At 43.9% G+C, this 25015-nt stretch overlaps 2 protein-coding genes across 2 annotated transcripts in view; both read right to left on the bottom strand.

Moving 5' to 3' along the window:
• Positions 1-1797: 1797 nt before the first annotated feature.
• On the bottom strand, positions 1798-8239 carry panx1b (pannexin 1b; the record flags this gene model as incomplete). Its single annotated transcript, XM_080529105.1, has 6 exons — positions 1798-1892; positions 2945-3107; positions 3260-3761; positions 4592-4794; positions 5655-5794; positions 8056-8239. 6 exons carry the CDS (start codon positions 8237-8239, stop codon positions 1798-1800), a joined length of 1287 nt encoding a protein of 428 aa, XP_080385231.1.
• Positions 8240-20795: 12556 nt separating this feature from the next.
• myo1ca (myosin Ic, paralog a) overlaps positions 20796-25015 on the bottom strand; it is a gene marked incomplete at its 3' end in the record, with an annotated part of 11320 nt that continues 7100 nt past the window's right edge. Inside the window, exons 20-31 of the mRNA XM_080528277.1 lie at positions 24933-25009; positions 24700-24768; positions 24455-24539; positions 24155-24314; positions 23846-23929; positions 23482-23575; positions 23323-23378; positions 22294-22429; positions 21471-21541; positions 21275-21372; positions 21018-21117; positions 20796-20822 (exon numbers count right to left, since the gene is read on the bottom strand). Of these exons, the coding sequence (XP_080384403.1) occupies positions 20796-20822; positions 21018-21117; positions 21275-21372; positions 21471-21541; positions 22294-22429; positions 23323-23378; positions 23482-23575; positions 23846-23929; positions 24155-24314; positions 24455-24539; positions 24700-24768; positions 24933-25009 (1057 nt within the window). The remainder of the gene's footprint in view (positions 20823-21017; positions 21118-21274; positions 21373-21470; positions 21542-22293; positions 22430-23322; positions 23379-23481; positions 23576-23845; positions 23930-24154; positions 24315-24454; positions 24540-24699; positions 24769-24932; positions 25010-25015) is intronic.

The raw sequence follows: 25015 nt of genomic DNA on the forward strand, positions 1-25015 counted from the left end.
CCTGTTGCATCCGTTGTTCCGTAATTACCAGCGGATAGAAGACACCTTGTGTAAATAGAGAAAGGATAGAGAGAAAGAAATATTTTTATGTGTGTGCGTGTGCCTACCTGATCCAGCCAACCATTAACTTGCTGCTTTTCTCCCGCAAACCTGGGTATGAGCTCCCATAAACCACGGCACAACAATCAGTAAAAGGGAATGTTGCCCGCAAAAAGGGCAGAGATGAAGTTGTCTCCGAATTACAATGAGCGTAGTGTCACCTGTGACACACACAGTATCTCTCTCTCTCTCCTTTCTCAAATGAGAGGTCTTTCTATGATGGATGTCCTTCTCAGCTCCTTCCCTGATGACAGCACACCAGTCGCACTACTGGGTGATTTCACCATCCAGTCAGAGAAGCTTCTCTCATCTGGAGTACTTGACCTTCTCTCCTTCGACCTTACCCTGACCCGATCTCCTCCAACTCATAAGGCGGTCAATCAGCTCAACCTTGTCTTCACCAGATCCTCCCATACCTCCAACCTTACTGTTACCCCTCTTCCCGTTTCTGATCATCATTTTGTATCCTTCTCCCTCCCCCTCAAATCCACCTTTTCCCAGCCAGTCTCTAACCACTCTGTAGCCTCTCGTCGCAACCTACATACCCTTTCTCCCACCCTTACCCTTTCCCAAACCGACAGAGGCAGCTCAAAATAACTCAATCTTCCTCTGGGTCTACTGGGAGGAAATTCCCTGTCGTCAAAATAAATATAGATTTCATTCACTATGAGTAACATTTTTGATATTCAATAACATATTTTTCATGCAATCCTAAGAACAGACTCCATGGCTCCAAACCACTACAGAACAGATGACAGTAACAGCATTAGACTTGTCAAAGGATAGCTATATAGCTTGTCAACAGAGAAAGCTGAAGGAATGAAGGATGGTACTGTATTTCCCTTTCTAAAATTGGGGTTGGTAATTGGAAAAATGTAAATCTTCACAAGATTTCTATCTGATAGACGACAAGCTATCTCACATCATTCTGCCTGAAGAGGCACCAGAGTACCTTCAATAAACTCACCTTCCATGGTGAATTATTTCACATTCACAATGAAAGACAAGAACATGATTGAAATTTAATTATTTTAAGAATACAACACAATGAATGTCACAATGAATGTCATTTCAACCAAAAGTGTCTGATGATGCTACTTTACAAATAATAAATCAAATATGTTGGGTATGAGATACATTTGAAAATCAGTAGCACTATAGACATTCATCTGTAATAAATAAAAAATACAGGGGGCCCAATAAAATAAAAAACACATGTTAAAATCAGTATTGCTAAATAAGTATTGCTAAATACGTAAACATAACTGTACAACAGTATAGTCATTTGCATAAATACTGCACTATTGCATGTGTACATGCACATTTACACACACACACACACACACACACTTTACAGTTCAATACACATGAGGTACAAGGTACCTATCACAACAGTCAATAACATGCTGGATATTGGATTGTATTTCTGCCATGTATACAAGAGGAGGATGAGTTGGAGAAAGTAGTAGGCTCCAATCATGTAAACAGCCCTAAACATATGGCTTACATTCCAGGCAACAAATCAGTAGGCGCTTTATCAATCCTGAGAAATTAATAACATGTACCATCATGGTACTGTGAGGTACATATTCTAACATCAACACAACACTTCACATACAGAACAAAACAATTGAATGATCAGCAGCAACAATTCACCATGAATGCAAAAACACACATTCCTACTCCGACAAACACACTTCAGACCACTCTCTGCCGGACGACATCTTTCCCACCACAGCAGGTCTTGTCCTTGTCTTTCTTATACCTGTCCTCCTGCAACAGGGTAGAGACATCTGAAAGAAAAAGAAAACATTAATTGCTAGTTACATTTGCTACGAGGCTCGGTTGAATCAGCCCCATCATTATTATTATTATTATTATTTTATTTTTTTCAGATTTTATCCCTTTTTCACCCAATTTGGTATCCAATTGAACCCAACCTAGCATCCAATTATCCCCTGCCTATTGCGTAGGATCCGCCGCACGACCCCGTGGCTGGCAGCCCCAGAGGAGATCGCCAGGCAGACTAGCTGACTGGCTCCTCGAGCCCGACACCGTTATTCCGGCACCGCTGTTGCGCGACGGATCCTTGTCCGGAAATAGTCCTATACCGCCCTCTGGAGCGGCCGCCCAATATGCCGCTCCCTGTGTGCCTCGGCCATATCCGGGTCTGGCGAGACCGGGATTCGATCCCAGTCCCCGGTGGGCAGCTTGCACTAGTGGCTAGTGCTTAGACCGCTACGCCACCACGGGGCAGCCAGCCCCATCATTATTGAGCACACTAAATGAGATATTTGTCTGAGGGGTGACATTTGCATCCTATCCATCGATACACTGCATATACTTGCGCAAGATGCACTGACCTGTGTCAGAGAGTGACCTGTATGAGCCCCACAAAAGATCTACCATCCCACATCTACTGTGGCTACGCCCACTCGTAGCCAATTGTAGTGTCTACTGTGTTGATGTATTTGTTGTTGTTTATTAGGCTATTGTTTTCTTGGCGCTGTCATGGCGACAGATGGCGTGGATCAGTGTTACACTAGCATAGACCGGTATCTCTTCTCTCCTTCTTATCTAAAACCCGTGAGTGTGCTGGGCACTCTACTGAGACTTCTCTTCTTGCTGTCACGGAGGCCCGCCAAACTGCTTGAGCTTCCTCCCTCCCCTCTGTTCTCATTCCTCTGGACCTGTCTGCTGCATTCAACACAGTAGTATAGTATACCATTTTAATGTGTGTAGCCTACCAATCCACACCAAAAAACAAAACATAAAAGTTATAACTAACTAACTAGTTGACTACGGATGGGCGTATAGAGTCCTCTGTGTCCACCCACTGACTCACCTCTCAGCTCAGAGGAGCTGTCCTCTGCTGGCTTTGTGTCTTCGCTGTCCTTGTGCGCAGCAGGCTTTTTACCGTCCACCACATCTGTCTTCACCTGGCCCAGCGTCCGCAGAAGACACATGGTGTCAAAGGCCTCACCACCTTCTCGCAGCAGCTCCAGTACCTACATCAGGACATAGTTCACTAGACGTACTACTCTGACCACAGGATAAACCACACTACCCATAATTCCCCACAACACACCTATCTGGAAGTGGACAACCACTGAACACACACAGCGTACCTTACAGCCTAACTGCCAGTGATGTGACCTACCTGCAGACACTTGAAGGACTTGAGCTCACTCAGATTCTCCTCCAGGAAGAGCAGGTAGACACTGAGGTCATTGTAGAAGGGTGTGGCCAGGTCCATAGCGCCAAGAGCTGGCAGCATCGCGTAGGGCCGGAGGAAGTGGGAGCTCTGGCGTGCTGGTCCCAGGGCAGCATACACCACCAGGGGAGTCAGCAGCATGTACACGGCCAGGTTGATATAGCTGAGCAGCCAGAAGACGCCCACAGCCACTAGTTTACACTGCACAGCTGCCGGTATGTTACTTTGGTTCCTCAGCACGCCCGTACGCATGTCACAGGCAAACTCATCAGTGAGGGAGGCCAGGCGGATGTAGTAGCCCAGGTAGAAGCAGGCTAGGAGGAGGGTGAGTAGGGTAAAGCCCCGGCAGGCCAGGTACTTCACAACCAGCCAGCGAGAGAACCTCTTGGTCTTCAGATACTGCTCCACCAGGGGGTACTTAAAGCAGCTCTCAGTCAGGTCCAGGGCACTGCCATGAAACACACAACTGGATTTTAGTGTCAAGGCGAATAGAACCAATGGTATAAAATGGTACCAGGACTGATTAGGCAATATGTACAAACTGATATGTAAGTGAATTTGCCTATAAACATATGAACTAAACTTCATCCAGTTTCATCACTCCTTGGCTTTTATAGCCTCCTTTTAAGCTACTTAAGAAGAATAGAAACTAAGAAGAATAGAAACGAGCACCTTCCACCCTCATCCATCAACAACAAGTGATCCTGATCTAGCTAACAGCATACTTTCCTATGGTAACAAGCCACATTCATATTACAGTCTCTTTTTGCTCTCTATTTCCCTCTCTAATTAGGTCTGCCTCTCCTCTGTGTTCCTCTCGAACCAGCAAATAATCTCAGCTAAAGATCTCAGCTATACACCGAAATATGAGCTGCCTTGTGCAGCATTTTACCAAGCTGGTGAAAGTCTAGAATGAAAAATCATTGCATAAACACCAGTTTTCAACAATAATGTCCTTTATCAGTGAGAGTAATGGATAGGAAAAACCATATGTCTACTGCCAGAGGGAAACGTCTATCTCTGTCTCTCTAACTAGATATGCTGAACACCTTCTCAGACCACATACTGCAGAGGAAATTAAATCTATATACGTATATTCCTTATTCAGTATTTGGCAAATCTATGCCAGCAATCCACCTATCTCCTCAGTGTTCACAGATTTGACAGTACTGAATAGTCATTGAATTGTTTTCATCTATCTATCTAGGCCTTTCAGATCGTGAACAGTGAACAGTTAGGGGCTGCGGAAATGGAACATGGTCACAGAGTGGTACTTACCTCGGGGGGTCCTCTGTGGCATCTTTGGCATCTTTAGAGGATGCCAGGCTCTTGGCCAGTCTGATAGCACGGTTGTAAGAGCGGTCCAGCTCCTCCATGATGAAGTTGAGGTCGGAGGAGAGGTGAGGGGCTGCCGTGAAGCGCCAGAACAAAGCAGGGATGTACATGAGGATGGCCACTGAGAGGAGGATGTAGGGGAAGAACTGAGGACATCAGGGAAGAGGAGAAAGAAGGATGGAAAGAAAGGAGTTTGATTTGAATTTCCATAACTACATTACATTTTCTGAGTGGGCCATCCCACTGTTATATATATATATAAACTCCTCAAAAAAAGTTTGGAAACGTTATTTCAGTCGATTCTTCCTCCCCTTTAATAATACCAATTGGTATTGTATTTTATATCGTTGGAAAGCCTGATTAGTCACCTTTGCAACGAGGTACAACTTGTAAGGATCATGCATTCGTAGAATGAGTAACACAGCTAAACGTGTGGGTAGCGGCCCCACATTTTTTGCCAAGATCCCCTGCAATATTCTTTAGTCTGCATCTCGATTATTTCATTTAAAATCCATTGTGGTGGCGTACAGAGCCAAAATTAATGGAAATTGTGTGCATTATATCCAAATATAATATGTCCAAGTTAATGACATAATGATGTAAAATCAAGGCCACTACAAGTGCATAATGGAGTATGGAGGTCAGATACCACTCAACTCAGACTACCTCTGCCATTTGCACAAGAGACAAGACTGCATAATTGCATATGCAATGGTAACAGGCTTTTTATGTAGATGAAGAGCGCTGACAAGCTGGCCTGGTTCATACTCGACAACTGCTGAGAGCTCAGAGGGCCACTTGCACGGCACACAGGCTCAGTCGTAAAAGTCCTGACTACCAGTGAGTATCATCAATCACAATGCAGCCTCAACGGTTAGGCAACACTCACTCATCAATCTCACACAGACTGGGAGAAGGTCCACCACCTTCACGACTGCCACATATACTACACATCATTATTGATCCACACTACTGATTGTGGCTCAGACAACTCAAGGGCATGTACCTTGTGCAGCCATAGGGGGGCGCTCTGAGCTCCATCCACACTGGGTTGCTGCTGCTGCACTGCCGCCCAGCAGAAGGAGTCAACGTATGCTGCCTGCCGCCAGGAGAAATTGGTAGGGGCGAAACAGCTGATCTGGGTACCTGCGTTTAGACACAACACGTGAGAAAGGCTTACTCTAAGTGGGAAGACAATAGTTCTCTGTATAGGGTTCCAACAGCCCACAAAAGACACAGGCTATTGTAGTTAATTTCTCTTGTTGGTTATGAATCAAAGAACAATTCTGAGTTTAAGACTGTTTATTTAAAGTACAAAAGTATACAGATATCAAAGCTGGATTCTGGTCCGGTAGAGGAGAGAGAGAGAGAGAGAGAGAGAGAGAGAGAGAGAGAGAGAGAGAGAGAGAGAGAGAGAGAGAGAGAGAGAGAGAGAGAGAGAGAGAGAGAGAGAGAGAGAGAGAGAGAGAGAGAGAGAGAGAGAGAGAGAGAGAGAGAGAGAGAGAGAGAGAGAGAGAGAGAGAGAGAGAGAGAGAGAGAGAGAGAGAGAGAGAGAGAGAGAGAGAGAGAGAGAGAGAGAGAGAGAGAGAGAGAGAGAGGAGCTGCGTGGTCAAGATGAGAGAAGAGAGAGCCCCCTCGGCTCACACCCTTATTTATAAACAATAGTATGTAAATACAGTTACAACCAATGGTCCTATCACAGTCACTGCATAGATGCTTGAGGTGTGAAAAGTAGGAGACCCCACAATGATGTCACCTGGCCTTACAAGTCATTCCAGGTTAAAGTTCAAATCAGATTCACCACAGGAAGTAAACATATTACAAAGACAAAGGATGTGTTTACAAGGTGTCATAAAACCCCCTTGTCAGTAGAACAGGCCCATACCATATACCATGCATGTGTGTGTGTAAGTAAAATATACTACACTATACTGTACCATGGTGCCAGATAGATAGTTAGATAGTTAGATAGATAGATAGATAGATCGATCGATCGATCGATCGATCGTTAGATAGATAGACAGACAGACAGACAGACAGACAGACAGACAGACAGACAGACAGACAGACAGACAGACAGACAGACAGACAGACAGACAGACAGACAGACAGACAGACAGACAGACAGACAGACAGACAGACAGACAGACAGACAGACAGACAGACAGACAGACAGACAGACAGACAGACAGACAGACAGACAGACAGACAGACAGACAGACAGATAGACAGATAGATAGATAGTAGCAGTAGTTGTAGTAGTAGTACTGTATAGTGCAGTCCAGTCTGGACTGTAATCATGCTCTCTTTCTTATCTCATTACATAATTGCTGGTGGGTATTTCCAGGGACATTAATTGAACTATTGGTTGTTGCCCAGTTGATGGGATGACTGGTACACATGGATTTCCATTGCTGCCTACACAACTATGTGTAACTAACTCTTTACACACGTTATCAGTCTTGTTATTCAGTAATGTATTGTTGTTGTTGTTGTTGTTGTTGTTGTTGTTGTTGTTGTTGTTGTTGTTGTTATTATTATTATTATTATTATTATTATTATTATATAACTATATTCCAATATACATTTGTAACAGCATCCCTATTCTGCTTTTTTGATGACTTGATCCTCCTGCACAGCCCTAACTGTCCTACCTCTACCACATCTAGCACATTGCAGGGGAGGAGAGAAGCGATGGCCCTGGCAGCTTCAGTGTTGATATACTGTATAGCACATCACTATTATTCCTTGGGTGAAATTAGACTATTCCTCTGCAATAACAGTTGGCATTTGTTGCAACTTATATTCAACGTACAGCATATAACATAGGTAGAATAATAATAGATGAGAGTGCAGAGAATTAGGGCGTGGAAAAGGAGTCCCTCTCCGAACTAGGGGTTGTCATGTTCAAAGTTAACAGAACACACGAGCGGCTCTGTGGGTCCAACAACAAACAAAACGATCATATATAAAAGAGGATTGAGCTATAAGAGCGAAAGGTCATTTAGTGGCGAAACAATAGTCTCCTCATGACAGGCCTAGGCTACTATTCCTTTGATAAACGGCGGTAGGGTAAATGCAGGGAAGATTAACAAAGAACGCGAAGAGATCAACATGTTTTTCTGATGACAAGAATGCAACACTGATGAGTTGCCTCAGCCTGTCCTTTGCACTAAATAAAACAATGTTTGGCATTGACATCCGATTAAGTGTTCGACTGTCTGTAATAAGTCAAGTAACAGGAGGAAGCGTTTGTCCGAAAGAGACTGAACTTCGGGATGGATACTATCGGTGTTCGATTTAATTAATTGAGAGTTCTATATTAATGTACCCAGAAGATTAGATTCGATCTTAACCTGTGGCAACATTGTTGCTTATAATGTTCTGATATCGTGAATTCAACTCACCCACTGACACCTCTTGGGCGAACGCGAGGGATATCAGTAACAAAGGAAGACCCACCGCGACGAGGGTGACTATCTTGTCTACCGCCAGTTCCAGGCGCAGACCTTTGTACTTCGACTCTGTCGGAGGATCCTTCAATAAGAAGTCGGAAAAAACGTACTCTGTCGCTACATGTGCAATCGCCATGGTTGCGCCTATAAATAGTCAGTCAAAGCCAAATCTAATCAAATCTAATCAATAAATACCGTAAATGTATCAACCAAAAAACAAGATGGTTTTTCTCCAAGCTGTTTGCTCACATTTAACTGTGATTAAGAAGGTGAACAAACTGTCATGTTAGCCGACTATCATGACTATTTTGACTATTTTCAGACGTCGATCTGTAATGTAGCAGCTTACAGGCAAGTGAGCCAACAACGCGGACACGTGACCTGCCCCCCAAAGTGCTCAGTTTCATCAGCACCCCGCGTCGCCTGGGGCTGTCCCGTCACTCACACCAGACTTTGAATTAGCGTCACAGCCAGTCACTGGGAGGCCATAAGCCCCCCTGATAATAAGATCATGTATTAGCTGTGTCTCGCCAGTATCTTCACATCGTGTTGCCCAGTATACGTGATACGTCCCGTGTGTTGCGGACAGAGAACAAGTCTCGGCATGTTGTGGATGAGTCAGACATAACGGTCCCAGCAGCTGCAGCACCACGGACAGCAGCTGGCCTCTCATAATAAGAATAACGAACGGCCACAGTCCACCACAGACAGGGGGTTAACCGTTAACCAATCGCAGTGTCACAACTCACAACCATAGCCATTTTTCCTTTCCTCTGCTAACTGCTCAAAAGTTTACCCCATTTACTGAAGACCATGAGAGACCATGTGTGCAAGGGCAGCAGGGATAGCCTACATTTTCCCAGTAAGAGAGGAAGAGAGACAGAGTAAAATACTAACCTTAATGAACTGTTGGGCTGAATAAAGACTTTTGGAGACGAGAGGGTGTTGAATTTTTATTATATTTTGCTGATCCTTACAGACATTGTAGGCCTAAGCATTACTATGTGAAGTGACAGCCAACCGTTGTTAGTTTATTAGGACTGATTATGTAAAGCACAAACACAATATCCCCTCTATCCTGATTAAACACAGAGATTACATGAACTTTGCTTTCATCTTCATTTTAGCTCTTAAAATGTATCTGGGTGAAACCTTTTCCATCCTAATGGCATCTCTGGAATGAACAATAAAGTACATGATTCAGATCTAGTCTAATTGAGGAGATCATGTGAAACAGTCATGAGAGAGAGAAACATCTAGGTGCTTTGGCTGGCCACACTCTTGGTTATAGCAGGAGGTCCTCTGCCACTGTGTCCTCCCCTAGTCAAATAGACTCCAGAAGGTATTCACTGTCCCCTCTGGTGTCTCCTCCACATTCAAACCCTCACAGAAAGCTGGGAGTGTAAAGTCCTCGGGGGTCGTGACCTCAGAGACAATGTTCAAGTTGCTGTGAGTAAAAAAGAAATGATATGAAGTTTTGCAAGCACATACGACATACAATCTCAGACAATCCTTGAATCAGTCTACCCTTTAAACAAATTAAATGTCTCAAACGAAACCACACACCTGAAAATGAGTGACACAGAGTCATGAAAGTAGAGGATGCTGACAGGCAAACATCCACCGTGAGTGGTGGACATAGTAAATCGACCTGGAGGTAGATAAATAGATAGATAGAGACAGACAAAAAGATAGACAGATAGACAAACAGGCAGACAGACAGACAGACAGGGTACTATTAGATTGCTGCAAGCTTCAAGAACGCTTCAACACATTTGATTTGTAATACAAATATGGCTTTAATGTCTTACAATATGTTGCCTCATCAAAACCTGAGAAAGGTCCTTATTAGTTTGTCTAAATGTCTAAAGCATTGTTTCCCATTACTTGATTACTTCCAAGTACTTGATGTAACCACGGTCTGTCTCCCAATACATATTATACTCACTCTTTGTCTCTTGTACTTCAGCATTCCAGACATTGACTTTAAGGCCCTCGCTTGGAATGGTTTCGCTCCCGATAACAAACTCACACATGTGCTTTGCACCAGTGGGGACCTCAAAAGCATGACTGTGTGAATGTAGAGCTTTCTTTTCACACGTCTGGTTTTTGTTGTCAATTTCAAAGAAGACCCCCTGCAGGAGATGATGGAGAGAGAGAGAGGAAGGGTGTGTTATGATGATGCTATGTCACTAATGAGGCATGTTGGTCTTCAGTCAGCCAACTGCAATAACAATATGTTTATGCATATATCTGGAGGTATAAAGCATTTATTCTGCATAGAGAAGTGGTCTGTGTACACAGATCGGACATCTAACCATTCAACCTGTTTCTGACAGTGGTAATGTGTTGTTACCTCTTCAAAAAGCATCAGAAAGTCCAATTCCAAAGAAGTGTTCATGTCCGCTGCACTCTTGAAATGTAGCTTCTTTGCCAGAGAGTCATAACTGTATTTCCCGTGTGCCTTCAGCTCAACATTCTTGTCCAGTTGGCTCTTTTATGAAAGAGAGAGAGAGATAGAGAATATAATTGTTTTAAAACTAACTACTCCCACATTTCCCCCTTATTCCATTTTCATCTGTCATACTCGATTTTGAACACTTGTCAGACCCTGTTTTCTTGCACGACACTGTTGTTTAAAAGTTAGAATAGCTATTCAGGGAAAAGAGGGCTACTCACCACAGATAGATGTCCTGTCATGTTAGGTGAATCTAAAACATAAATTCACAAGTTAGAAAGTACTACAGAATACCATCCTCATACCCTAAACCATGCAAATCTACTCAGAGATGATACAATACTTACTGCATTATAAGCAATACACATATTAGTATATGTACACATATTAGTATTGCAACTACTGAAATGACCATTTTAAACATACAGTAGTTCCCTGCAACTGTCCACATTGTCATTATTCTATTATGCAAGGTTAGTATGCTAACTATCAAACAAAGCATCCTTACGACAAGGCTGTAGAGTCTCTGCCATGGCACCCACACACAACCAGAGGAAAAGGATGACGACTGCGTGCATTTTCCTGTAAATGGAGAGATGAAGACTCAAAAAATTACAACTCTGAGAAGACGAGCACAACACAAAGTGCATTCAGCTGTGTGTGAAGATGATCACAGTGCTGCTTATATAGGGTTCCACTGCCTGATGTCTTGGCCAAGAAAAACAACAAAGGGTAAAGACCCTCTGGTATTCTCTCCCAGGTCATCCACCTGAAAAAACATAATACATCTGCATAAACAGACCTATTTGTTTAATGAGGGGGTAATCCACATGGAGTCAGTGAAGAGCAATGCTGTTTGTAATGCTAATATATGTTGCTCTGTCGTTGTCTGTTCCTGTCCAGGCATTGTCTTGTGCTATAATTCTTTGGGTCTGGTTCCCTAGCCAACCTAATTAGTTTGCAAGCCATGTGCCAATACTTAGCAATGAAGGCAAGTGTTCAACAGAGACCAAAGTATATGGTTTGACTGCCCAAATAAAAGCAATATCTGCATAGTACGTAGTGTGGAATATGGTGCACTTTTGAAAAATAGAACATGTAAGATAATGCTATGGAGTGATTTTCTAATCAGTACTCTGGAATGTGTTTTTTGGGTACTCATGTTACCTAGGCTCCATCTCATGACTTGGGGCTCCTTTAGAGATGTGTGCCAGATGAGCTGTTTACTCCTTGGTATAAAGACTCTGTCCTTTGTGCTCTCGCCACTCCTTGCATACCCTCTATGCTGGGCTGACCCAGATCGTTCTGATTCTAATACATTTCTGTATTAATCTCTTAGTTGAGTATTCAAATTCTTCTTCTCCCAGTGCCAGTCTTTTTCAATACCTGAAATCATCATCATTAATTTATGCCTTGACTTTTTGCCTAGTTGCAAATGTTCTATTCATGAACTTATGTGACAGCAGTTTTTTACCTCTGTGGCTGTGAGAGATGTAGTCCAAGGACAGTCCAAGACAAACACAAAAGTCCTGGTTATATGAGGTCGGCTATTGTATCATGTGCCCTGTTGTCCAGCTGTCCTTGTTGTCCAACTGTTGTCCAGCTGACCCTAGCCAAACAATTTAATACAGCAAAAAATAGAGGGAGTGATTGTATTTGTAGGGGTTCCATTGGCCAAGAGACTAACGAAAACTATCTAAAACTAAATCTGATAAACTATCTATAAACAAATAAGTCTATAAACAATTTATACTTTCTAAACCTTTTGTAAGCTTTATCTTTAGTATATATTTTTCAAATCTTCAATTAAATGTGACAACAATATTTCTGCTAAAATGTAACGTTTGACTTCCAAATGTTCCTGCATTCAACTCTCTATAAAAAGAAATACAACATAATAAATCAAGCCAACAGAGTAGATACAATAGATCTGGCAGATTAATTTCACAGTGTCTATGGTTGAGTATGGAGTTATAAAGGGATGGTACTAACACTCCCCCTGGTGGATTCCACATACACTGAACTATTCTTTAGCAGTTGGGCCTTGAAACAGAAATGTATAAATGATTCCCTAAATAATTATGTATTTAAGACATTTGAAATACATGTTTTTATTAAGTGATAAAGCCCACTGAATAGATGACAGGAGACAGGAGAGTAATCTATACAGTATCCAGTCACTTTAGGGTTTTTTCTATTGCAGAAGATTATTGAAATAATCTAAATAATAAAAAGGGATCTGTGTGTGTATCTGTATGGTAAGGAGAAGCTGAAGCATCAGTGCAGGGGAAGGAAGGGGGTCATGAGAGTGAGGGAAGCCCTTCTGGAGTGTCATGCGTGTGACGGGAAAGGGCTGTTGTATGACTCACACAGAGCTTCCCCCGAGCCCTCCCCTCCTCCTCCACACATACACTGACACACTCCAACAGGACACACTCCCACCGACCCACTGTTGAAACCACATAAGCCTCTGAAAGTACTCAACTCTTCCAGGAGAGGAAGTAGCAATATTGTAGCGAACTAGACTGGGAGAGTACCTCGCCCCAAGCAGATCTTGAACCCCGACCTCCCGCTTACCAACTGGCCGCGCTAACCACAACCCCAAGAGAGTTAACTCCCTTTTAGAGGAGCTGCTAACAGGCTTTATACAGGTTCGTTACACTATCCCCTCCGTTCGGGAGAGTGTGCCCTCCCGCTTCACTATACCAAGTCCCTCACATGGACACACGCCACTCCGATGGCCTTTGCAGTCTCCATCCCACTTCTAGCACCAATGTAACAAACGGGACTGGGTCTCAATAATGAAAGACAGATGCTGCAAAGTATGCATTCAAATAACCTCTGTAATTGTATATATGCTTTATCTTCTTTACTGTATATGCCCTTGTGACCGTGCACCCAAAATAGTTTTTTGAACGAGTTGGCTTCCTCTTTCCAAGTCCAACTCAAACTGGGAACCCCCTGCCTCAGAAGGAACAGTCTGGAACAATCTCTCAGCGCTAGAGTCGGCTGCTCAGTTTTTAGGCCCCAAAAGTAACACCATAGATCCACACTGGTACAACAGCAAGATGCAGTAGTAGTCTTCTGAACTACCGGGCTTTGACTATAGGTTTGCTCTAGGTTAATGTAGCCCATACCATTACATACCATTTTTATTCCTCATAAAAACAATCCATATCTTGATAATGGATCTCTAAGTGGAATCATGGTAATGGTGAGTTGAGAACATGTTGGTCTTGTCAGTTGTTGGTATTGGTAAAGATGATCACAGAGGCAGAGGCATTCCCCAGGGCTGTCCCCCTCCAGACTGCTGATGACACGGTTCACCAGAAGAGGAATTTCTCTTGGTGAGAGTATAGATTATGTCAACCATCAGCCACTCTGCCACTGTGCAAAATACTATGATGAAATGCCCTGCTGTTGCAATCAAGATGATTACTCAATGACTCAATGCTCTCTCTCTCTCTCTCTCTCTCTCTCTCTCTCTCTCTCTCTCTCTCTCTCTCTCTCTCTCTCTCTCTCTCTCTCTCTGACTTGTGTGTGTGTGTGTGTGTGTGTGATTGTGAAACCGAGAAGGAAAGAGAGAGAGAGAGAGAGAGAGAGAGAGAGAGAGAGAGAGAGAGAACACTATTACTCAGTCTACAACTGTGTATACTATATGAAGCGCAGAATATTTAGTTTAGTTTATTTATTTGCACAAATAGAAAGACAGGTTGGGACACAGTTCAAAAACAACAGTATGTGCAGGAGGAGCAAAAATGACCAAAGGGGCTTATCAAATAACACTCAGAGAGACTCAAGTCTCAAGACAGTGTGTTTATTATGTTTTATGAATCTATTGCCTGTAAACCTATGCCCCTGTACTTAATAAACTGTACAGTATAGTGCAAAGAGCACTGTGTGTTGTGTCACTGTACTCTGTAAAGCTGTGTGTGTGTGTGTGTGTGTGTGTGTGTGTGCTTGCATCCATTCTTGCTAGAATGCTCTCTCTGACAGGTGAGCCCCGAGAGGCCTGTCCTGCCAAGGCCAGCACACACAGATCATTTTCTCCATGATTGATTGTGGCTTGTCATGTCAGATCTGCCAACAGGTAGGCTGAAACACCTATTTGCTTACAGATGATAAGGGGCTTTAAATACTGTATGTTGACTATGCTCTACTTTGCTGTGCCTTGCCCTTGTACCATGTCATAAAGGTGCTGCTATTCTTGTAGTTAATAATGGACTGATGCTTTTCAATGCTTTCAATTCCAAAAATGCATTAGGACTTCCCAAAAACATCCAAGGGTATTTGTCAGCTTTACTATGTCTACACTGTTTTTCCCCAATTACTCAGTTTGCATGGGGAATAATTTGACAGTTACAGTTGATTAGGTAAACTCTAGCAGGGCAGACATTTGACAAACTGAGATGTTTGGAAGGTGGCATCTTATGACAGTAATGAGCACTGAGCTCTTCAGTACGACCCCTTCTACTGCCAATATTTGTCTATGGAGATTGTATGGCTGTATGCTTGCTTTTATGGACCTGATAGCAATGGATGTGGATTAAATAGCCACTAATTAGAAGGCGTGACCACATACCTTTGGCTATGTAGTGTATGTTGATGTTACGGTCAGATAGGGAACCCAAGCGCAGACACAGACAGAGACAGATTAAAGTAAAATAAAGTATAATTTATTTAAAGGAGTAGGCAGAGAATGGTCGTAGGGCAAGCGGGGGGTCAGGCAGGGGGCGTAGTCAGCAGGCAGGCAGGGGGTTAGGCAGGAGGGGTTGTCGGCAGGCAGGCAGGGGGGTTAGGCAGGAGGGGTAGTCGGCAGGCAGGCAGGCAGGGGCTTAGGCAGGAGGGGTAGTCGGCAGGCAGGCAGGGGCTTAGGCAGGAGGGGTAGTCGGCAGGCAGGCAGGGGCTTAGGCAGGAGGAGTAGTCATTAGGCAGGCAGGGGTCAGGCCGGTAGGGCAGGCAGGCAGGAGGACAGTTAGGGCAGGCAGGCAGGAGGGCAGGTAGGGCAGGCAGGCAAGAGGGCAGGTAGGGCAGGCAGGCAGGCAAGAGGGCAGGTAGGGCAGGCGTCCGGTAGGGGTACTGGGGGTAAAGGCAAAACAGGGGTAAGTAGGAGGCAGGTACAGGCAGGGGAGTAATTAGGTAGGCGAGCTGGAAGCGTATCATACGGTAAACTGAAGCTACGATCTGGCAGTGAAGTGAAGGCTGGAACGGGTCTTTATGCAGGGCTAACGATGTGGTAATTGTGAACAGCCGGACAAATGCACACCTGAAGCCACTCCTGCCAATTAGAGGGAGAGAGAGAGAGAGATGAAGAGAGGGAAAGAGAAAGAGAGGCACTGCCCACTACCTAGAGGTAGAGGGCGTGACAGTTGAGGCCTAAAACCTGCAGGGTTTCATATAGAACTGTGAGTTCAATACATCAGTTAGTTCAATCTATTAAGAATACAGTTTTGCCCATCTTCTTGGTGAATAAATGAAATGCATACAGTAGCTCATTGTCACTATGCCATATTTACAGTATACGCCAGGATTTTCATTCTGAAAATCACCAACCTAAATGCTCTCTCTCCCCTTCTGGAAATGAACACAACATTGCATGTTTTATTTGCCATTTAACACACAGTGTTAAAAGCATCATTAGGGTTTATTGAAAGTGTATTGACATTTTATTGGAATAATATTCTTAACATATTGGCAAATGTGTTCATGGGTAATTAAGCATGTTAATTGTGTGAAATTTTCGATACGGTCAGTAGTATAGTGGGGGGCAAAAATGTGGGCACTGCTAGTCAAAATGCCTTTTACAATTAATATCTAAGTGAAAAGAAGCCTCTATATGTCTTGATATTTGGTGGAATCCATTCTTCCCTCCACCCGCACAATATTGCCTGTGCCCCCAGCTGGTACACAACCCCAAAGCATAATGGATCCACCTCCATGCTTAACAGTTGGCAAGTTGTTCTTCTCTACAAATGCTTCACCCTTTTTTTCCAAACATACCTTTTTTGGTTGTGGCCAAAAAGTTCAATTTTGGTTTCATCAGTCCAAACCACATTGTTAGGCTTCAGGTTTCTCAAGGTTTTCTTTTGCATACTTCAGACGCTTAATTTTGTGTTGAGGTCGTATAAGGCTTCTTTCTGGCAACTCTGCCATGTAGGTCTTTGTTGTTTAAGGTACGCTGTATTGCTGTCCTGTGAACAACTAGACCGGTGTCTGCTACTCTTTTTTGCAGCTCTTTTGCAGTGATGTGTGGGTTCTTCTGAGCATTTCTCACCAGATCTCGGGCCATTCTATCTGAAAATTGTCTTGGTCTTCCTTGACTTCAATTGTTCCATTTATTTTCCATTTTCTGATGATGTTTCTGACAGTGGAAATGGGTAGTTTGAAACGTTGCGAAAGTTTTTGGTAGCCTTCTCCTTGATGGTGGAAGTGAACTATCTTGATTCTGACATCCTTGGACAACTGTTTATAGAGGAACCCATGGTTTTTAACACCAGACACAACAGCCTCCGCAGTCAGATACTAGAAGGCATGGAGTTACTTCAGAATATATAGTAGGAATTATATTCACCTGACTCATTGAAGCCCTAATGAGTAAATCACCTTGGTCTGGGCCTTAGTAATCATCTTTACAAAAGGTAACAAAGAATAATCCAAAAGGGTTCCCAAACTTTTGCACAGGGCCCTTTTTCTTTTTTTTATCATTTAAAAACTTTTTATCATTTAAAAACTTAAATAAAAAGAAACCTTTAAAATTTGCAGAAAGGTGTCATGTTTTACTTTGTTCCATTTAATGTTCAGGTTTGCTTTAAATATCCCCTGGAGATTAATTGTAACAGACATTAATTGTAACAGACATTTAAACCAGGGGTGACAACATTTTTGCACCCCACTCTATGTCCATAACCGAATCTTGCTAAAAGTTACATTTTTGTGGCGTTTTGCTGAAATAGTAAAAAAAAAAAAAAAAAAGCAGTAGGGTTATTCGGGATTTATGGTGATTCTCATGTGCTTCCCCGATCACAAAAGTGCGGTCAACGTTCAAACAGTTAGAACGAAGCTTTCCAAACCAAGCTTTCGTTTCCGGGATTATTTTGGACAATGCTTGGTTCCCCTTATAGAGTACAATAGAGTAATTAGATATGCATGATATGAATATCATTGATCCAAAATAGACAATCATAATCCCTTTAACACCAACACACAGATTTGCTTTAGTATCTTGCTATTAGAATTGATACTGAGACAAATTGAATATATATATATATATATATATATATATATATATATATATATATATATATATATATATACACAATGTGTCTCATATATATATATAATTGCTTCTCGAATAAGTGGATAATTAGCAGTTAACATCAATTACATTAAAACATCTTAACTCTCTTCTAGGCAATAACAGTAATGTAATATTGCATTTTGGGGGGAAATAAAATAAGGAACTAGCAGTTTCACAAAAAATAAATATAGGCGATTCGGACAATTCCACTTGCATTTGTGATACTCTGGAGTTTTGCAGAGAATATTTTAAGTCAAACGAAATTAAATCCTGGTAAACATTTTCGTCCCCTTTCGTTAAAAAATGTTGTGTCAAAACTTTCACCGGACTGGAGTCATGGGCATGAGAGATGAGTCATGAGCAGTTCTATGATCATCGAGACTCACATTGACCACATTCAAACTGAAAGCGAGAGACAAGACAATATAAATATCATTGAACACAGCTATCATGCATGTCAATCAGAAGATCACAGTAATTCCGCAAGGTAGGTCCATCTCCCTCTAGGCAGTGACGCTTGAATTCCTCCGGTTGGAGCTCAATTTGACGTTCAAAGATAGGGTTAGGCTGAAACTTGACACTTCTGGAAGACTTCACCACTGTAACGGGAGCCTAGTTAACTAATCAGTTCTTCATAGTATGGTATGCTGATAACGGTTATGTACTGATTGTGTTACACAGATCTACAGTTTGTTTTGTAGTTGTTAAATCGCAGGTAGTGTTTTCATCTAATTACTAGGCTAACCTGTAAATCTAAATCTTGATTTAGAGAGACATTTCCTCTTCAACTCACAATATCATCTAATTAATCAATCAATTATACCATTATTTTGTGCAGCAGCATTCATCCTAACGTTTCTCCCATCTTGTCCCTATCTCTCCCAGATGGCTATTTGGTGGAGGGCTCTGTTTCCACTTCTCTTTCTCACCTTGAGCTGTGTGTACCAATGTTCTGCTTACCCTCCAGGCCCAGAGAGGGCCACCTACTCGCACTCCCTCCGTTTTACCAGGTGCATCCGCACCCGTGTTCAGCAGCTGCTCAGGAGATATGTGAGTGAACTTTGTCACTAAGGAACCTGGTGGCAAGTTTACAGCATAGCCATCTCTGTGTGTAGTGGCTAAATAAGCTACATTCCATCAATAACAAAACATATTTTCTATACAAGAGCCTTTATCAAAATATATCCCCATTGTACCATCAGAAGGAGCAGCAATTGGGAGACCAGCAGTTTGAGGACAGAAACCTGGAGTTGAAAACCCTTCCGTCACTTTCTACCAACTTCAAAAGCTGGCTTCAAGTGAAGGTTTGTATGACCTGTGTATGAGTTACAGTTAACTGTGGGCTAAGATTCTGAATGAGGTTATAATGGTGTGGTGTAAATGCTGGCCTCTTCAGGACTGGGAGCGTCTGAGTGCTGCCTCCCGAGACCTGCACACCTACTGGGCTCACCTGGACAGGAAGAGAATACAGCTGGAGAGGGAGAGGAGGGGACAGACTGTGGGCCAGACGACGAGGCGCAGAGGCAAGCGCACACCCTTACCCGAGAGCATACAGAGCATTCAGATGGACCTGAGGGATCTCATGAGACAAGTCGACACTCAGGTACAGGCAACGCACATACACACACCAACACACACTTACGTGTGCTTAAACCCATACTGTAGCTCTGTCTGAATACAGAACACGTTTGTTATCAGAGTACTGAGCTGTCAGTCTGACAACCTCTTTTGCGTTTGCAGTTGAAGGGTGTGAAGCGTTCCAGTGTGAATGCCACCTCTTCCCCTACACTGACCCACTCAGTGAGCAGCCAGCCCCCCTCACAGACACAGACCCTGTGGACCAGCCGCGTGGAGGGCTACGTGATCCTCAGAGACCTGGAACGCTACCTCACCAAGCTGGCCCGTGACTTCCTCCTCCTAGTGTCCAAACGTAGAGACACCGTACGCTCACTGCACATAGGCTAGACACAGACACTCAGACACATACCTTTCTGTCATACAGTATATTCTGTACACACAAACATAGACTCAAGGCATCTAAAATAAAACCGTATTGATCATTGTAATAACAGATATTATAATAGTAATGATAATGATATTCACTCAGTATTACTAAGTGTAAAACACTGTAATGTGACTCAGTCCTGTCAATACCTCGTATGGTCTTAATTCAATAACATATGCTAAAATAATGTCACTTTTGTGCTGCTCTGAGATTGATATGGTGATAAGAAAGCATTGTCAAGATGGTTGGATACAATCATAGTTTAGGTGTAGTATTACTGTAAGTTGTATGGGTATTTCCAAGAGTTTCCACCCCTTCTTTGACTCTTAACAGCCAAGAGCCGGAGGAGCCTTGAGAAACACTACCCAAAATCCCCTTTCTCCACAGGCAACAGTTCACTGTACTTTCCAAATATGCGTATTTATTTACTTTTTTATTTCTTGATTTTTTATATCTATTTATTATATACAATTCATTTTCTATTTATTTATTTATTTATTATATTTTTATGTATTTACTTATTTAATAAGTGCTGTTTATTTTACTATACAGTATAAACTATTTTTTGTATTTAATACAGTGGTGTTACATTGTGCACAGGACTGCAAAATAAAGATGAAACATAGCATTTGGAATTATGTGATTTCATTTAATACTTACTGTAACAAACAATGTGAGTATGAATTCCAGAAAAACCTCTGAATCCTTCACTAAATTCTAATATATCATTTCAAATCAATAATTATAAATCAAGATTAAGTGCAATTGTGTTAATATGAGAGAGAGAACATTTTTTAAATTTTGTATGCAGTGTATGGCTGTGATCTCATATTTAAAGCAAAAACAAACCAAATGAAAAACACTTCTGTGTGGCTATAATGTGATTGGCTGAGGAAGGAAACCGTCCTGTGGAATGACATGTGTCCCTGCGGTCATCTGGTGATGAGTTGAGGGGCCGTCTGCAAAGCATTTGAATATACAGTTACATTGAGTTACTGTATCTAATTGAAGAAAATGTATTATTTGTAAACATGACTCATTCATCTTTCAATGAAAAACATAGTCAGTAGACCTCTACTTCTTTCATCTAACATTCCCAGTCCTCTTCATTCAAACTATCCTCAGCCCTGCATTCAGAATAGCCCCTGACTCACCACCAGCAGGTGTCCATTCTTGCCTTTGGCCACCTTCAGCTCTGAGCCACTGGTGAAGTCAATGACCCCCTCCTTCCCCCGAGCCACAGCAAACCTAATACTGCAGGAGGAGGTGAGACAGATGACAGAGAGGAGGTTAAAATGTGAGACAGGTGTCATTAGCAGTGACTGTAATTGACAGTTCATTGACAAAGGCCTGCAGGTTGTTCTGGGGTGCATCTCTACAGTGTCAGAGTACAAGGGAACCACAGGCTCACCTGTCCTGGCTGATGTTGACATTGTTGATCTTGTCCGCCATCATGGCCAGCTTTGTCACCACCTCGATCACATGATCACATTGAAGCACCACATCACCCTTGAGGAAACACAAGTGGTCAGAGGTAGTATATACTGTATACAAGATGGCCATAGTCACCATGGCAACTGTGAGAGGAACCAGGAGCTGTTTCTCACCTTCTGTTTGTTGTCCTCATTGGGCACGTGCAGAACAAAGAGGCCGTCACTAACAGAACTCACAGAGATACCTGTGAAAGGAGTAAGAGGACTCTCTGTCAAACACTACACAGATTCACCACAGCAGTGTATCAAACACTCGTCAAACACTGGTCCACCTGGCCCCCTGGTCTCCCATCCCACTGTCCCCTATCCCCTGCCCCCTGGTCTCCCAGTCCCCTAGCCCCCTGGTCTCCCAGTCCCCTGCCTCTGGCCCCCTGGTCTCCCAGTCCCCTAGCCCCCTGGTCTCCCAGTCCTCTGGCCCCTGCCCCCTGGTCTGCCAGTCCTCTGGCCCCTGCCCCCTGGTCTCCCAGTCCCCTGCCTCTGGCCCCCTGGTCTCCCAGTCCCCTGCCTCTGGCCCCCTGGTCTCCCAGTCCCCTAGCCCCCTGGTCTCCCAGTCCTCTGGCCCCTGCCCCCTGGTCTCCCAGTCCCCTGCCTCTGGCCCCCTGGTCTCCCAGTCCCCTGCCTCTGGCCCCCAGGTCTCCCAGTCCCCTGCCTCTGGCCCCCTGGTCTCCCAGTCCTCTGTCCCTGGCCCCATTGGTCTCCCAGTCCTCTGTCCCTGGCCCCGTAGGTCTCCCAGTCCTCTGTTCCTGGCCCCTTGGTCTCTCAGTCCTCTGTCCCTGGCCCCCTGGTCTCTCAGTCCTCTGTCCCTGGCCCCCTGGTCTTCCAGTCCCCTGCTCCTGGTCCCCTGGTCTCCCAGTCCCCTGCTCCTGGTCGCCTGGTCTGCCAGCCTGCTGCCTCTGTTCCTCTGTCGCCCAGCCCCAGATCCCTGGCAGAGACTCACTCCTTAGGGTTGCATAGTCAATCCTCTGCTTCAGCTTGGCCTCAGACACCAGCACAGCGAAGGAGGAGGTAAGGAGCAGCTGGCGAGAGCGTGGCTTGTAACCCTTCCGGTCATACTTGGTGACTGCAACACCATACTGAGTCAGACAGGAGGAGGAGGAGGAAGAGGAGGAGGGGGGGGGGGAGGGGGGGGGGGAGGAGGAGGGGGAGCGATAATGGGAGAGAGACAGGGAGAGACGAGAGAAACAGATGATGGGGGAGAGACAGGGAGAGAGGAGAGAGAGAAGGGTTTGAGTTGTCATGGAAACAAAGTTGTCTTAAGCACATTATTTGTTATCATTATTGATTCAAAACATTTGTGACAGGGTCTGTTTTTCTTTTCTTTTTTTCATATTACAAAAGTTTAAGTGTTGAAGAGCCCACTCAATAACAGTTTTAGGATCACTAAATACTTATAATTTGTCAATGAACTCAGCTTGTTTTCAATACGTGATTCACTATCGTCTGCCGTCCTGCTTTGTACTCGGTGAGTGCTGGTGATAGGTTGGTGATGTTTTGTTTACGTTTTAAGCCTGTTCAAAAGCAAGGACTGCGCGATCATCTAGTTATGTGTAGTTATGTGTTTTTAGCATGTTCATGTTCTTTCAGCATGTTGTGATGTGCTAAACATGCAGATGTTAGATAGATGTTACATAGCGATGTTCTTTGTTGTTAGCTTGCTAGTTAGAACATAGACACGCTCCTGCGCAATGGAGAACAATCTGTTTCGGTTCAGGGCGGTTTTCCGTTATTTGGTTTGAGGTGTACCAACATTCAAATAAGCATACAGTATCTTCTTCAACTATTTAAATGTATGACACATCATTTGAAAGCTTACACTTCCATAATCTTTAAAGAACTGAAAAATGACTGTGCCAACTTGAAGACCAAACCACAGCTCGTCACGTTTTTCCAAAAGAAACACAGTACACAAAATGAGATAACTAGCAATATTCAACTATTTAGATGAGTTCGTTTATAACATCCTCACCTTCACTTTGTCATTGCCCAGAGTCTGGATCACTTTGAGGTTGAACTCCTCGCTGTCTGCAAAGGGGCGATAGTGTCCTGTCAGATGTGTGCGTTATGTGTGTGTCTATTAACTGAATAGGCTGCTTGTGTAAAGTTTGTGTGTGTGTGTAGTCCCTACCTAGCCTCGAGGCCACAAAAAGATTGCCGACACTCTGGGGATAGCTGTCTTTCTGGTCCTTGAAGATCTCACTGGCTACCACCTTCTGCTCCATCTGCAGAAAGGACAGGCAGGTCAGAAGAAGAGAGAGTGAGAGAGCGATAGAGAGAGGGGGGGGGGCACGTGAGAGAGAGAGAGAGAGAGAGAGAGAGAGAGAGAGAGAGAGAGAGAGAGAGAGTTATAGGAAGACAAACAGAGACAAAGGAGAAAGGGAACAACATGAAGACAAAAGATCAACAGAATCAGATTAAGAATACCCACAGGTGAGTGAGATCCTGTTGCATTATATTATTATATTATTATTAATTATACTGCTGTAGCCTACCTGCTTCTTCCACTCTGGCTGGACCCTCCTGCAGTAGGCTCTCGTCATGTTCTGCATACATAGTCTACGTAGACGCTCGGACACCTGCACAGGCCATTAGGATTAAACTGAGCTGAGAACGCCTGTATCCCACTGGAGGCTGGCGGAGGTAGAAATCGGAGGATTCCATGCATTATGATGAGCCCCGTCCTCCGTTTTTCTACCTCCTACCTCCACCATCATCCCCTGCTGTATACTGCTGTCCCAATGCTGGTTGAATCCCAAGCTAAAGGTCAGGGTGGTTGTGTTGCATTGCGGGCGTTGTAGTACCTCAGTGAGGGTCGGTGGGGGAGTGGACCAGCTCTTGTCCAGGACACCCTTGGGCATGTTCCTGCTCAGTGTCATGAGGAAGGAGAAACGCACGTGGTCCAGGAAGTACTCATTCTCCGGACAGCGCTCCTGATGGCGGTAAATGAAGCCCTTAATGAACCTGAGAGTGGGTGGCGGGGTGGTGGGGGTGGTGGGGTGGTGGGGGTGGTGGGCGCAGAGAGGAAGAAACCAGTAAGAACACTAACACGTACTCCCACAAAATCTCTCATTCAGATCTGTAGCGACTCATCAGTCAGGCACCTGCGTATGGTGTCAGAAGCCTGTCTGCGACGTTTGGCCCTCCTGCGTCCTTTCATCCCTCTCCATCCCGACTGGATCACTATCACTGCACACACACACACACACACACACACACACACACACACACATACAGACACACACACACTTTGGCTACGAAAAACGTGCAGGCTGAGGCTGCAGGCTAACAGTGAATGTGTAGTCATTAGGAGCAGGATAATAAACCGAGTCCTGAGCCAGGCTCTGACCTGCGTGTCTGATGCGGTGGAATTTGGCCCTCTCTCTGTAGCCCCTCCATGAGGTCTGTAAGGTGAGTGCTAAGGCAGAACACAGGGAGCGAAGGGACAGGGTTGGACCACACAGCAACCATCTATCATTATCTTATGTATCTTATTTGTATTTTCTGTTTTAGAATCTTCCCCAAACTTAGCTAAATATAATTGCCATCATCATTCGTCTCATCACTACTGTGCTGTCTTACCAATGGTTGGCTTCTTGGCCTCCAAGGCATCTTCAGTGTTGAACAGAGTTTTCGGGAAACGGATGAAGATTTTGGACCTATGG

This window comes from Nansenia antarctica (genome assembly GCF_963989245.1).
Source record: "Nansenia antarctica genome assembly, chromosome: 4".
NCBI lineage: Eukaryota > Metazoa > Chordata > Actinopteri > Argentiniformes > Microstomatidae > Nansenia > Nansenia antarctica.